At 37.9% G+C, this 15,114-nt stretch overlaps 1 protein-coding gene across 1 annotated transcript; it reads left to right on the forward strand.

Moving 5' to 3' along the window:
- The first annotated feature begins 1,154 nt into the window (after window positions 1-1,154).
- Window positions 1,155-14,118, forward strand: LOC113061723 (AP-2 complex subunit mu-B-like). The gene is made up of 12 exons (XM_026231107.1): window positions 1,155-1,353; window positions 2,802-2,915; window positions 6,484-6,749; window positions 7,680-7,762; window positions 7,974-7,979; window positions 8,408-8,543; window positions 8,631-8,775; window positions 10,224-10,343; window positions 10,425-10,560; window positions 10,642-10,739; window positions 11,622-11,733; window positions 11,948-14,118. The coding sequence occupies exons 2-12, from the start codon at window positions 2,842-2,844 to the stop codon at window positions 12,080-12,082; spliced, it is 1,311 nt and encodes a 436-aa protein (XP_026086892.1). The 5' UTR covers window positions 1,155-1,353; window positions 2,802-2,841; the 3' UTR covers window positions 12,083-14,118.
- The last annotated feature ends 996 nt before the right edge of the window (window positions 14,119-15,114 follow it).

A 15,114-nucleotide genomic window follows, 5' to 3' on the forward strand; every position in this document is an offset into this window, starting at 1 on the left:
CCCTTTAAGTGTTAAGACTTGTACTCTAAGTATACTTAAGTGGCATTTAATATAAGATTATTTGCACGGACCATTTTTTTTTTTTTCTTTTTTTTGTGATATACCTTTAAGATTTACGCACATTCAAAACAAGTGTGCACAATTTATTTTCTACAAAGGCATTTATTCTTTACTTAAACACGTATACTTGGACCCAGGCATAGGCTTTTGTCCTCTGTATATAGAGGACAGGAAATTTTAGTGAATTTCTCTGAGACACATGCCACAGTGTTTCTGGATGTCCTGTAGGCTCCTGAGCACATTAGGGCTTTTAAAAAATATCAGATGTTTGGAGGTTTGATCATAAACACTCCCTCTCCTTGATCTTTAGATATGACTGATATTGATTAGCACAGGAAATATAATGGTGTTTTAAATTATCATTTAAATTTTACTAATTTTAAAAAATGTTACATCAAATGTTAAAATAAACCACTGTTATGTTATGGGGTTTCAAATCGAAATATTACTTTTTGTTACGAAACGGCATAATTTTCATTCATGTCTTCTGTAGAGGACTCCCAGGACAAACATCAAATTAATCAGGTGTTTTTGGGAAACACAAGTCAATAAGGAAAGAAATTATAGATTAATATTTCTTTTAAATATAGATATTCTTATAAAACTGTTGCCAAGCTATAACTCCCATTATTGCACTTCTTTTTTTCATTAAGGTTTGCCCCAAGAACACATTATTATGCAAATCAAATGCAGTGTATAGATACATTTTATAGAATGGGAATAGCAATTTATGAACATTTTATGCACACATTGAATAAAGTAAAATAGTACATCGAATAATTATGTTATATATCTTTCATAACATAGCTGAGAATCATCTTTGTAGAAGTTTGCTTAAAAATAGCCTGAAAAAAAAGATTGGTTGAATGAAAAAATTTTTTCTTTTTATTTTCTATTTTTCTAAATATCAAAAATATTTTTTCTTCTTATGCTCCAACCAATGTGTGACTGTATCGTTTTGTTTCTTACCTGCTACTACGTCTCACAACTATGTGTAAATTATCTTATTTTCTTCTGTGGAGGTTGGCAAAGCTTAAAAACAAAAATGAACAGTGTCGGACATTGTGTAGCATCGTGAACCCGACATGTGTGCGCGCGTGCGCGTGTGCGCGTGTCCAGTGACGGCTGCAGAGGGAGTGAGCAGCGGCGACATCTTGGATTCATGATTGAACGGTGACCGCAGCCTAAAACACCGAATACTATCGATTACACGGAGCCTCGGTCAGAAGCGGACATAGCTGTCTCTGCTGAGCCGGACCCGTCCGGAGGACACCGAGTGACTGACACACAGAGGTGAGGGCGGGAATCCGCCGCGCGGGGCTAGTTAAAGGTAGTTAGCTTAACCAGCTAACCAGCCGGACGCGGGTGTTATACGTTGATTCACTGATGGGAATGTGTTAAATCAATAACAGGGAGTATTTGAGTATTTGGGAAACAATAGTTAAAGAAAACATAATGTAATGCGTTTTAAATCGTGATGTCTCTGCGTTTTAAGGGAAATAGCCGCTGTTATCGCCACATACCTTTACTGTTAACTATCTCGGGCAGATATTTAAATTAAATTATACAATATGTTTTATTGATGCTATGATATAGAAAGCAAACAGCATGTTTATATATATATATATATATATATATATATATATATATATATATATATATATATATTAGTTTGAGGCGAGATAGTCTCGGTGGGCAGGCATAAAATATGTTGCTGAGAATCACGAAAAATCACATAATGATTAAAAATCAATATTGGACGTAATAGAAACCTTATAAAATCCCGGACATAATTGCCATGTGAACTCTTCTATTTTACCATGAGCAGCCATGATGCTGTAGAGCTGAGAAATGACATCATCATCAAAATGTGATGTTCTTATGAGTATTCAGATATACTCGGAGGCACAGGAACGAATGTGACAGGTTTTATTGTTGAGAGGGTTGTAATCCTACACAGGCTATGTAGTCTAGCTATATAGTTATAATAACTTCACTTATAATTCATTGAAGAGATTGCACCCACATTAGGTTCAGATTTAGTTCCTGTTAGCCAGAGGTGTGTGTGTGTGTGTGTGTGTGTGTGTGTGTGTGTGTGTGTGTGTGTGTGTGTGTGTGTCAGTCTCTGGGAATGTAAAATCTGACATGAAATTATCGGAAAAAAAATTATTTGGAACACTATTCAACCTTTAGACAAAATATGAACGTTTGCATATGTTACAAAAGCTTAATTTATCATATTTGATGAGTTATATTTTAATAATTTTTTCTCACATTTACTTTTAAAAATCAGTGAAGATTTCACCGCAAATAGGCAGATGAACCACAGCCTGATGAGAGAACACACACAGTCTGCTCATTGTGTGTATGATCGCATGTTTTGTTTCGTCTTATTGATTTTTAATTGATTTTTTTGCCGTGATTTATGTTAGGTGTATTTTTAGGTCTTTTCTGAGAGAGGATAACATGAGCAGGTTGTGGTTGTGCATTTTAATCTCTTGTTAAGCCTCAGAAGCAGAGATGTTTTTTTTGTGTGTGTGTTAATTTTTAACAAAACTGAAAACAATCAAAAGTCAAAGCAGTTGAATGTAAGACAGCAAATAAAAAAAAAATACAATTAGGAGATTCAACCGGAACAAATATTATCATGGTGCATGTGTACAATCTACAATCTGTGTCCTTTATTTTTTAATGCGTTCTCTGTCCAGTGACTGACAGCTTGGCTCCGCCTCTTTTTTCAGTTTTCTAGCATGGCCCGTGGACACTGAGAAGAACTGCACCATGATCGGAGGACTCTTCATCTACAACCACAAGGGCGAGGTGCTGATCTCGCGTGTCTACCGGGATGACATCGGGTAAGTCATCGTAACGTTGTGTTTCAGGTGTGGAGAAGATGGGCTTTGATTACTCCGAACAGGAGGTAGCTCTAGGTTGTGACATCAAGGGAATGTGTCGTTCATGTTCATGCTCATGATCTGATGTGTTGATGTGCTGCCTTATCCGCATTTCTTTTCCTTCAATAATCACCCCGTCGGATGTCAGATCTGTTTGTTTCATTGGCCTTTGTGGGAATAACAGCAGTCAAATGCTCCATCTCCACCTTCAGCCCTACTTTCACTGTTAGAAATAGAAAAGGGCTGAATTCTAGATCACTGTTAGAATTTTAGAATGAATTTTAGGCTTCTGATTGTGTGCAAGTTCTTTCTGGAAGATCCTGGCATCCTTTAAAACCACAGATATGGTGTGTTCCGAGAAGGGTTTCTATGGATACAGTGGGTCTGTACATCGCTGCCAGCTCGTACTGTCGTGTGTGTGTTCAGCTCATACTGTCACAGTGTGTGTTTGTGTGTGTGTGTTCATATAGCATGCAGGGCTTTATGAGAAAGAGAGATCGTTAGATGGAGTGGCAGTGCGTGAGCATGACGAGTTTGCCTGGAGGAAAGGGAAATCTGGGAAGAAGAAGAAGAGAGGGCTTGAAACCATGTATGCAGCTTAAAAACAGACCGTTGAAATGAATCGATGATGATTTATAAACCCAGTGATAAACAAAACATAAGCTTGATTACAAACCCTGTGATCTATTTTTTGATTGCATGTTATAGGTCTTATTAAGCAGCATGTCTACAGGTGTGCACCTGCTTCACCTTCACTTAGTTAACTGATGTGATATTGGATAAATGATTATCAGAGAGTGAATCCATAAGTGAATGTATTCAAATTCTGAATGGATTATAGCCTAAAAAGTGCACAAAGAGTGCACCCTTATAATCAACGGAAAAAAAAAAACCTAGACATATTGTACACTGAGATAAATTTGCTATTTATTTTTTATGTCTGTCAGAAAAAAAAAGACTATGCCAATTTGAGGGTGTTTGAGTCCAGGTTTTGTATGTTGTTGTTTGCATGTTAAAACAAACAGGTGAATTTTTTTTTTTTTAATACTAATTTATTATTCTAATTTTATTAATTAATGGTTAATGTTCAGATAACGATCGGAGGTTGCTGGTCAGGAAAATTAACCTAAATGACCATCCCCACATCCTTCAGTAAGAACGCAAATAATTCCTGAAGGGAGCTTTCCATTAGCATTCCCAATCATCTCAGTGGTAGATGCTTGGCTGACACAGAAATGTAATTAGAAAATGTAAATAAAAAATTAGACTTTTGAGAAATTTGACTTTTTCTTTTATGCAGTTTTTGGATGGATGTGATATGTATTTAGCCCAAAGTTGACTTCGTTTTGTATGTGTATACATACAGTCGAACACGTCGCCTTTCAAAGTATACTCCATTTGATAGTGTGCGCGAACACAGGCGGTCCACACATGTGCTCCAGAAAGCTGTGCTCCAGAAATCTTTGACCAGCATCTGCTGTATTTTTCTGCAGCAGTTTTACACCAAAATTGTATTTGAACTCTTTTAAACTAAGGTTGTGGCTCTCTCTTAACCCCTTCACACAAGCACTTGTCACTGCGGCCATCAGCTGTTGTTACAGTCTCCGACTGGTGCGTACAAAATGAGCATGCTTACTAAAATCGTATGGTGTGCATATAGTACACCTGTACTAATTTGGTTCACCAAATTTGCAACATAGGCACTAGGGCTGCACGATATTGGGAAAAAATGACATTGTGATATTTTATTTTTCTGTGATATGAAATCTAATCAAATTTTTCCTTACAAAAATGGGGTGCGCAAACATACATTCACATTTTAAATGATTTAAACATCGACACCATCGTGTCAATTGATTAATATGCGCGAGGGAGAGAGAGCAAGACAGTGCTCGTTTTGTTTGAAAACGGTGAGCGTGCGGCCACGGATCTCTCTCTCTCTCTCGCGCTCTCTCTCTCTCTGCCCTGTTAAACTGACAGGACTAAAAAAAAATGTAAAGTGCTGTGCAATTAATCCGCGAATCACATTCGTCAAGGGCCGGGGAGCAGCTGGCCTGTACAGTTAATGAATAACGGGTCAACTATGACAGCCTACATCGCACATCCTGCGATGTGACTATCGTGGATTCGTACATCGCGATATCGATGCTTAAACAACACATCGTGCAGCCCTAATAGGCACTGTACTTGGACCTATGTGTATGCGTAAAACGCAAAGTATGCTTTTGCTTTTAGAGTATCATGCTGTTGTTCTAGCAGTATGATAATGCAGAACTATTGAAATCTACTGTAAAAGTCACATCTCTTCTGCACTCTCATTAGGATATTACACGTTGCTTTCCATGTAGAGTGTGATTGAGGTTGAACAGTTGAACAGTGAGGTTTCAATTCAGTTGAGGTGTTGTTTGCTCTAGCTGTAAGTTTTTGACACCAGAGTCCCGTTCTTCGTACGTCGCTGACTCAGTTAGCTGGATTTGATTGTTGATGATTTAGCATTATCTTGGATTGGTTGGTTCTGCGCTGCTCATTTTGGAGTTGCTTTCATAGCAACAGGTCCGTAAGCTTAAACCTGCTCGGGAGGGTTTATTTCATGTAAACAGGATTAGATCGCATCTTTTTAATCAGAATTGATACTTAAAGTCAGCCCATTTCCACCTCTACTTTATAAGTAGAGGATCCTACTGATACAGGGACAATAATTTAAAATAATAATTATTACAAAATTAATTTAAAGATAATATAATAATGTTGTGTAGTCTTTAATGCCCTAGACACAGCCAGTTTTACTCACTGAAAGATTTATTCGTCATAAAATAATTACGTCATAATAGGATTAATTCGAGTCTTCCAGACAGATAATGTAGATTCGTGCATTAATTTGAGTGATGATGATGGATATTATGGGAGTGGCTTGATGGAGCGCAGGAGATGCAGATAACATGATCTTTGCCCTTAAGAAACTTTAATTGATGCTGTCATGTTACAGATCTGTTCAAATATAAAATTTTATTTGAAATATGAATTGCTAATTACTACATTAAAATAAAAATGTAAAGCCAGTACAAATATTAGAATTCATGAATATAAATAATTGGGAATCATGTAAAAAAAAAAAAAAAATTATTTATCTATTATAGTTTTGTTCTCTTGGCTGTTTTCTTATAAAAGTCAAGTTTTTCGTCAGGTGTCTTTTTAATTATATGACATCATCACATTGCTGTTTTGCCCCCAGCTAATCGCTGCACTGCTGATCATGGTTTCGAGTATCGATGCATGGCCCCTTTTAAACCAAACCATGAACCCCCAATTATCTCAGATAACTAATTCCAGCCATACTAATCATCGACAACCGGTGTGTTCGAAGAACCAGATTAGCCAGATCCAGATTAGCGCAATGATATCGAAGAACGGACCCCAGAACTATTTAATGATTTAGCAGGATTCCAACCTGAATTAGAATAAGGCTGCAACTAACTTTTTTCAGTGAATTAATCTATTGATGATTTAGATCTTGATGGTGTCTCTGCAGGAGGAATGCAGTGGATGCGTTCCGTGTGAACGTGATCCACGCTCGCCAGCAGGTGCGCTCACCCGTCACTAACATCGCCCGCACCAGCTTCTTCCACGTCAAGCGCTCCAACATCTGGCTGGCTGCCGTTACCAAGCAGAATGTCAACGCTGCCATGGTGTTTGAGTTCCTCTATAAGATGTGTGACGTCATGGCGGCCTATTTCGGCAAGATCAGCGAGGAGAACATCAAGAACAACTTTGTGTTGATCTACGAGCTTCTAGATGGTACGATGACTTTCCTGATGCGATACTTTCCTGAATTATCTTTAAATGATTACGAAAGTAAAAAGATATCCGCCTAAATGTTGCTTGGCCATAACATTGATTATATTGCAGTTGAGTTCTCTTTTCCCTCCAGTTCCAGCCATGAAGTCTCCCACAACTGTTGTGCTGTTGTTTTTTTAGGTTTTGATTTTTATGTAATGGCGATGAGAAAATCAAAACCTAAAGAAAATACTGCACAGACAGACAGACAGACAGACATCTCCTCTGCTCTCTGAGATGGATGCTGTTGATTTACAAGTGAAGTCATATTTATTTGAACAGCACTTCATACAATACAGATTGTTTCAAAGCAGCTTCACAGTAATAAACAGGAAAACAGCACTCAGTGTTTCACAGTTAATCAGTTATGAAACAAATTCACTTTCAGCTGTAAAGCAGCTCTACAGAACGGTCAGGACTGAACATAATAATGAAACTTAGAATCCCTTGTGATGCTGACTTCTAAAACTTCATGACAGATTGATGAGCACAATTTTCTTTGTTGACGATTTTTTTTCTTTTTTAAGCTGTAGTTCCCTTCCCTGTAGCAAACCTATAAAAACTTAAAAGAATGCACAAAGACTTTTTATTTATGTAGCCATATGATAGTTGGGAAGCTATATAAAACATAAGCGTTAGTGTAATATCATTAAAAAACTTTACTTGAACAACGTTTAATTTAAATTAAAACAATTGCATTTCATTTAAATCCGATTATATTTTTGACAACATTTTTAGGAGTACACCAGGATATTAGATGACCAGTGATCGACATGAACCAAAAGTTCAAAACCAAAACTACAATTTTGACTTCATGGATTCTGTAGAGCTGCTGTTTACTGCTGTATTAGTTCAGCACTGTCAAAGTTTTTCTCTTTGCCCTTACTGTAGAGATCCTGGATTTTGGGTACCCCCAGAACTCTGAGACCGGAGCCTTGAAGACCTTCATTACTCAACAGGGTATCAAGAGCCAGGTGCGTTCTGCTCGAAACACCAGCATCTGGTCCATTAGGTTTTCTAATATGTAAAGGCTTTATGAAAACGGACAGTTAATATAGCTTTAACAGAAGTGTTGAAATCTGAATTTGTTGAAGTATGTGGAAACTGAACTGTGTGTTAATGTCTCTGTTATCTTCACATCACTGCTCACCACGTGCCTGATGACCTGTAACCCACTGCTTCCAGCATCATGTAAGCACATTTGTACACTTATAGAGCACTGCAGTGATGACGTGTTTTTGTAGGCCAATCCGAAGCTATCCATCAACCGAAACCAAAGAGAAATTTCCCATTGACTTTTGGATTATGCCAGAAATTAAGCTTGTGACCAACAAAGGCTTATGGTACTTTCATGTTTTGTTCATCATGATAATCTTCACAAATGAACACATTTATGAATATAAACGATCTCCACTCGATTTTTTTGTGCTAAAATGCTAACTCGTTCCTGGGATTCGGCCTACAAATACATCATCCCTGAAACAATCTATACCCCACTTTTATATTTTCCAAGTTGTGTTCACAAAGCTTTACATGACTTCTTGCAATATCAAATATCTGGCTTGTTGTTTGGCGGTGCTCATATTTCTCTCACACTCTACACTTGGTGTTTTTCTCAGACGAAAGAGGAGCAGTCTCAGATTACCAGTCAGGTCACCGGACAGATCGGCTGGAGACGGGAGGGAATCAAATATCGCCGCAACGAACTCTTCCTGGATGTACTGGAAAGTGTGAACTTGCTGATGTCACCGCAGGGTGAGAGTTACTGTACCACATGGTTAATTTGACCATCATTCATTACTTTGTGATGAAGCTGCACATAGTGATGTTTTGTGCGTGCAGGTCAGGTGTTGAGTGCACATGTCTCAGGGCGTGTGGTGATGAAGAGCTACCTGAGCGGAATGCCAGAGTGCAAGTTCGGCATGAACGACAAGATTGTCATCGACAAGCAGGGCAAAGGTGGCACGACTGATGACTCGGGCAAAAGGTGAGTTGGATGACACTCAAATGGAAATGTGAGAGCCACTGTGGTGAGTAAACCATAGAACATGATGGAGATACATTGTTTATGCTTGTTACTAATTTACTAAATGCCATTTAATGACTCATAAGGCCAAACTAATGTGGTTTATTTAATTTTACATAAAAAAAAAAAAAATATATATATATATATATATATACACACACACTGATGTCACGGTTCGGTTCAGTACCTTTTAGATACAGCAAAAATTAAAAACATCTCAACTTTTCAGAATGCTGCAAGCGCACCGCGGGTCATGTGACAAGAACTAACCAATCAGCTTCATCCTTTCCCATAACAACGTTGAAAGCTCAGCCAAGATGAAGGAACAGCTGATCATAGTTGTATATGTATATGTATAGGTCTGGTGTTTGTGTGCACTTTGGATTCCCTGTAAGCTATAGGATCTATAGCTTACAGGGATATGAGACCTTACTATTTACCATTCATTCTATCATTCTATCATTCCCGCTGGTGTTTTTAATTTTTTATTTTTGTTTAATTTTTTTTTTTTTAATTTTGTATTCCCGCTGGTGTACCCTATTGTCATGTAGCAGATGCGACATACCGTTGTTTTTTTTTATCCACCACTCTCTTGCCATCACCATTATAGCTTAAAGGGAATCCAAAGTGCACCCAAACACCAGACCTGTTGGTTATTGGAGGATCTTCTATTTCTGGTCTGTTAAACGCACTGGCCACCACGTACCGTGCATGAACTGCTCGCTCACTCAGCGCATACTACTGAGTGAGCGAGCGCCTGGGAAGCTGTAGCCTAACATAAACATATAAGTTGGTGTTTTTTTCTTCTTCGGGGGTGTCAGGGGTGTTGCCTGTTACGTCGTTTGGGTTATTGGGCTACCTTGTTTAACGCATATCATTATATTTCACTTTCTTTTCTTTCTTTTTTTTCAAATATAATTAATTAGTCCAACGAACCGTTCGGTACATAATGCGTAAAGCGTACCAAACCGAAAGCCTCGTACCTAACGGTTCAATACGAATACGCGTATCGTTACACCCCTAATAAATATATATATATATATATATATATATATATATGAAACTGAAAATCATTCCACAATAAAAACCTAAAAAATTTAATGACTCAAAACATTTTAAAATGAGTTTTCTGAAACACCAGGATTTGCAATTACCCCATTTGTGATGTCATGATGTTCCTCTACATGCTCCTTTACGTGCATATTTAAATGCATACACAGCCCTTCCCACCAGTAGAAATCTGAAAGCGTCCTGTGTTGTATATCAGAATATAAACCCGTTGACCGTTTTCTGCCGTCACACAGTATACTGTCATGCTCCCCACCCCTGATGAGTGATGTGTGTTTAGTTTCTCTGCTCATGCTTCATAGTTTCCTCATCGTTTTTCTCCTCTGTGTCTCCTGCTGCAGTGGGAAACAGTCCATTGCGATCGATGACTGCACGTTCCATCAGTGTGTCCGTCTCAGCAAGTTTGACTCGGAGCGCAGTATTAGCTTCATCCCCCCCGATGGAGACTATGAGCTCATGAGGTCAGTGAAGAGCGTGTGTGTGTGTGTGTGTGTGTGTGCATTTGAGTGTCACACAGCACAGTGACGGTGTCCCTTTCTCAGGTACCGTACCACTAAAGACATCATCCTCCCCTTCCGTGTCATCCCATTGGTCCGAGAGGTGGGCCGCACCAAGCTGGAGGTGAAGGTGGTGATCAAGTCCAACTTCAAGCCCTCCCTGCTGGCACAGAAGATAGAGGTGAGACTGACAGCAGTAATAATATTCATTATTCTCAAAGTGGTAAATATTGCATTGGAAATCCTGTGTGTTTCTCTACAGGTGCGCATTCCTACTCCACTCAACACCAGTGGGGTTCAGGTCATCTGTATGAAGGGGAAAGCCAAGTACAAAGCCAGTGAGAACGCCATTGTTTGGAAGTACGGCTTGATTTTACTGTACAAGTTCATTTTCTTCATTTGCAGTTACATCTGTTTTGGCCATTCTTACATTTCCCTCAAAATGTTCCGTTTCCAATCCCACTGTTCAGATTTGTACTCTTTTACTTAGGAGTGAGGATTTTATAATAAAACTAAATTTGCTTTGTTCTTGCTTCAAGTCATATTAACTTATGCTTCCGCTGTCATAGAAAAAGCCAGAGTTTTACACTTGTAATTTCAAGGACCAGATGTATGAAACTACGGATAGTTTTTATTTTATCTATTCAGCTATCCATTCATCCACCCATCCAAATAATTTATCCTTTCATCCATCCATCCAAATACTCCACCCATCGACATAAATACCATCCCCTTGGAATTATAAGGTTCTATCTGACATTTGTCAAAATTGAGTTATTCCCATATTGTTGTTCTGTGACAACTTATTTACATTGATAGATTTTTTTTTAATGTTGTATACAATATGGGATTTTTATTTAAAAAAACAATAAGGTTCTATCTACACAGTCGAATGGAATGCAAAAACTTTGAAGCTCAATATCCCAAAACTACTCTGAATGCAGATAGAACCTTATAATTAAATACCTCCATCCATCCATCTGTCCATTCATCTTTCTGTTGCTTTAAATACACCATCCATCCCTCCGTCCAAATACTCAGTTGAGTATTATTATTTCAATATCAGAATGTTTTTTGGAGACATTTGTAGTAAATATACTCATTTAAAGCTATAAATTCCAAGGATTGGTACTTAACATGCAAATGAAAATCTTTCTGAGAATTTAAAGTGTTTAATGGGCGAGTTAAAATGTAAGTGGTGACATGTTTTTATTTTCATATTGTTCTTTCTTTTTTTTGTAGGATCAAGCGAATGGCTGGTATGAAGGAATCTCAGATCAGCGCTGAGATTGAGCTGCTACCAACTAATGACAAAAAGAAGTGGGCTCGCCCACCCATCTCCATGAACTTTGAGGTCAGCTTGAATCCCTGAAGACTCCCAGTCTCTTTCACACAGGATGGTCTCTAAAGCTGGATGGAAATGTTTAATGTTCTATTAAGTGGCATGTCAATTATGCTTATAATATTATAATTAAACTAGGTTGTTTTGAGATTTTCTTTAGGTGCTTGGTTTGGGAATGCAGTCTCTGTGTAATGAAGCTAAGGATCCATTTTCTTTTGTTTTCCAGGTACCTTTTGCTCCATCAGGACTGAAAGTGCGTTACCTGAAGGTCTTCGAGCCGAAGCTCAACTACAGCGATCACGATGTCATCAAATGGGTGCGTTACATCGGTCGCAGTGGCATCTATGAGACCCGCTGCTAACAGCAGCCCTCCTGTGAGAAGAGGGGAGGGACGCAGATGGATAAATGGGCAGAATTAACAGAGGATTATTCATTGTTTCACTCTCCTCTCCCTTCCTCAACTTTTTATACTGGGCTCTGTTCACACTAAAAACATCAACACAAGGAAACCCAAAAAGAACATCCGAAACCTCATGAATTAAAACAAATGTGCCCTTTAAAATAAAATGCATAGTTTATCTGCAACTATAAAAAATATTTTTATCCAGAATTTCACTTGCTATGAGATGTAAACCCCCTCTCGTTTCTCCTTTCTAATTCTTCCACAACATGCATTCCAGACCCCCAGTCCCCATTGAATCCCAGCTAATTTGGTGCCCAGGCCCCCTTTTCAACCCAGTGATTAGCGCTGAACCTGTGTTCCTGCACGCAGGCAGTATATGTGTGGTCATGTCCTGCTCCTAAGTCTAAGTCTATCTGCTAACCTGGACCCTAAAAACAGATCTTCATTTTTGTAGTGCTCCCTCCTAAGAGTATTAGTTTGGTATTGTCCACATTCTTGTTCTCTGTGAATTAGTGTAAACGTTAAGCAGATGGCCCCACGGTGTTCTTGAGCGTAACTTTTCATTGAAAAGTTGTTTTATGTACACTGATGTAACCATTTGGGTTTGTAATTTTTTGTTGTTGTCTCAGTATAAAATAATTTCTTAATGTGACGACAATGAGGTTCGAGGACGTTTGAATTAAAGCAACAAATTATACTTATGCTTAGTCCAGCTGTGTTTGTGTGTATATGCTACACTGTAACAAAACCACCAAGCTGATTGAATTACAGCTTTCATTTGGTGTCATATAGTGAATGGTGCGTATGTGTGTGAGTTAGGGGTCCCCAACATCTCTCAGGGACTTTTCATTTGTTCGCTTAACCGTCTTTTCATGTCACACTAACTTTCATCACTTTGTTTACTTGACTGAAGTTTACCGGTGGAGTTTGAGTGCACTGAGTCTGTCTTTGCATTAGTGAATTCTCTCCCTGCATTTCAACACGTCTCCTGGGATTAGTTTAAAGGCAAATGCAATTTTAAAATGAATTTCAGTAAATACATGAGTGAGGGGCTAGAATATTAGGGAGTCACATTTCTAACCTCCTTCTTTAGTCCTGATCTAATGCAGGAGATTTTGGATATTTCAAAACATTGAAGCCATGTCTGCTTTTAAGGTCTTGAACACCATGCTCGGTCCTATAATGTGCGCACAAACTCTCCAGTCGGTGTCCTTGGCGGAAGGTGCAGGAGGATTTATCTTGATGCGAAAGCATTTTGGTTGAACAGCACAGAGACTACAGCAGTTTAGTGATGAGCTCACTGTCAACTACTACACTAGTGCTATCTACGTTATGTTTCATATAGGGATGCACGATATTTCAGCCTCCATATTGGTATCAGCCGATAAATGCTCAATTTTCTGTTATCGGTATCGGCCCGATAAGAAAGTTTGGCCGATATCTTAAAGGCGATAAATAATGCATTATATCCTTCAGAAACACTTGACTTGAGATGACTTGTTTGCATTATTTATGCATTATTTTATTTATTTGTAAGACTTTTTATGAAATTTGGTAATGGGAGAGTTAAGCTATTTTTAAAATTTACACTGTTCAAACTAGGCTGCTTATGTTGAAGTGTTTGGGATGTGGCTTTAAATTATGATCTTTTTTATAATCAGGCTCTCAAAAAGTATATATAAATTTGGATATGGATTTATCGGCCAACAAATCGGTTATCAGCTTTCAAATAAAAATAAAATATCGGTTATCGGTATCGGCCAAAATGTTTTATATCGGTGCATCCCTAGTTTCAGACAACACTACTAACTCGACCCTGCAGATTTAAGTGTGCCACTTCTTAAACGCTTGTGTTGTAACACTCACACCGTCTGACCTCAGTGTGTTTAAGCTCTGAGAGATGATGAGGCTCCTTTTGCAGTGTATTGTCTTCATTTGGTAACTTTGTAACTGTCATCTTAATCCTAATAAAATGTGTAATCTGTTATTGTTAATGGAGTTGGAGTTTTTGTTACATATTATATAAATATTGTATGCTGTTTTAAATTTGCCATTGAATAGAAGTAGACAGTTTGCAAGACCTTGGTTCCCTCGACAGAAACCCAATAGGATTTTTTCATAGACTTTTGGATTATTGCAGATTATTGTTTTGTTTTTCATGATGATCTTCACAAATGAATGAAACTTTTGAGTTTTGAAGCGTAAATAAAATCACCAAAAGTAAAAAGCTGAATGTAGGCTATAAACAATCTACACCACGGTCACATGATTTCAACGTCACCACCATTACGCTTCTGACAACTCTATCATTCGTTATCTAAAAACGTTTCCCCTAGAAGTTTAAGTTTGACTAGATTGCAAGAGCACAATTATAAATGCTATGAAACTGAAAGCAACTAATGAGTAGATGAGTTTACCTGGTTCTGTGTGATGACGTTTAATGTAGTCCCATTTAGACACTTAACAACTGCCTTTTATAAAACAAGTAAAAGCGTTAAAGAGGCATTACTGATCTATTAGATGTCATAGAATAAAATGTGAAAATATTTTGAGCTTCATATGTTAGTTTTGTATCTTTAAGAGAACCCTACAATTGTTTTTTTTAAGGATCTAAATCTATTGGATGACTGAAAGTGAAGGGGAAAAGAATAACCATTGCAAACAAGTGTTTGGATATTTTATTTGGGCTTCTCGTTTACTATGGGTAGACCGTGTTTTTATTTCATGTGGATGTTTTTTGGATGGGTTTATATTGGCTGCAGTGTACTGTAATCCTCTGGATGGAAGCATTTAATCAAATTGGCCAAAAAACTGGATACAAGAACACAAGAATGTGCAAAACCTAGTGAATTATCTGTGGAGAAAAAAGAAATGACGTGGATACTACGTCAAACCACCCAAAACTTCTGCATGAGTGAGACTTCGAACTGAAAAGCTTCATTGTTCAATGGCTTCGTTTAACAAAAAAAGTAAAGGAGCTTCAGTCAGAC

Source organism: Carassius auratus, chromosome 43 (genome assembly GCF_003368295.1).
Source record: "Carassius auratus strain Wakin chromosome 43, ASM336829v1, whole genome shotgun sequence".
NCBI classification, from domain to species: Eukaryota; Metazoa; Chordata; class Actinopteri; order Cypriniformes; family Cyprinidae; genus Carassius; species Carassius auratus.

Bases quoted from the DNA above. Each gene is read 5' to 3' on its own strand.
- LOC113061723 (XM_026231107.1), top strand. From the start codon at position 2,842: ATGATCGGAGGACTCTTCATCTACAACCACAAGGGCGAGGTGCTGATC. The intron at 10,561-10,641 runs GTGAGACTGACA...GTTTCTCTACAG, and splicing joins TGCTGGCACAGAAGATAGAG to GTGCGCATTCCTACTCCACT. The intron at 11,734-11,947 runs GTCAGCTTGAAT...TTTGTTTTCCAG, and splicing joins CCATCTCCATGAACTTTGAG to GTACCTTTTGCTCCATCAGG.